General features: G+C 51.5%; 1 protein-coding gene across 1 annotated transcript in view; it reads right to left on the bottom strand.

Annotated features, from left to right (window-relative positions):
• LOC102751562 (granulocyte-macrophage colony-stimulating factor receptor subunit alpha-like) overlaps positions 1-775 on the bottom strand; it is a 4,488-nt gene that overhangs the window by 1,530 nt on the left and 2,183 nt on the right. Inside the window, exon 2 of the mRNA XM_006774526.2 lies at positions 234-409. Within this exon, the coding sequence (XP_006774589.2) occupies positions 234-409 (176 nt within the window). The remainder of the gene's footprint in view (positions 1-233; positions 410-775) is intronic.

Raw genomic sequence — 775 nt, 5'->3', positions numbered from 1 at the left:
ATGTCCTTCCATTATCATTATTTCCTTTTTTAAAATTAATTTCAGAGAGGAATAGAGAGACATAGAAACATCCACAATGAGAGAGAATCACGGACCGGCTGCCTCCTGCACACCCCTGACTGGGGTCCACTCCCGCAACCGGGGTCCGTGCCCTTGGCCGCGAATCGAACCCGGGACCCGTCAGTCCACAGGCCGACGCTCTATCCACTGAGCCCCACCAGCCAGGGCCTTACCTATTGTCTTTAATATCAACCGATCGTCAAAGAACTGGATGCCTGCGCTGGGACTGGTGCCGTTGACGAGGATGTACATCTCGGAACCGAACTCTGAGGCCCCTTGGAGGTGACATCCCACGTGGGAGGCCCTTGCATCTCTCAGGTAATAGGGACACTCTCTCTCGCTCCCTGACCTGCAAGAGGCCGAGATGTTGGGGCAACAAGAGGACCTGGGCATTTCTCACGGTTGTTTCTGTGAGCTCCATGCTTCCCGTACTTCAAGCGTGTCAAACTCGCAGCACATGGGCCGCGGGTGTGGCCCACAACAAATACTTTTACCGCCCAGCCAATAGAACTGTAGATAAGACACACTATCATAAAGATTTCGTAACTTAATTTTTACAATATCCTGTTATACATCATCTATATATATAAAAGCCTAAAAGGCTAAGTGTCTGACTGTTCCACAAGTCGCAATGACGGGCACTGACCACCAGGGGGCAGTCGGCAGATTAATCAGTTCCTATGATGGGCACTGACCAGCAGGGGGCAGACAGTCG

Source organism: Myotis davidii, unplaced genomic scaffold (assembly GCF_000327345.1).
Source record: "Myotis davidii unplaced genomic scaffold, ASM32734v1 scaffold5448, whole genome shotgun sequence".
Classification (NCBI taxonomy): domain Eukaryota; kingdom Metazoa; phylum Chordata; class Mammalia; order Chiroptera; family Vespertilionidae; genus Myotis; species Myotis davidii.
Note: the sequence above shows the minus strand (reverse complement) of the source record. Positions and strands in the feature narration are given on the sequence as shown.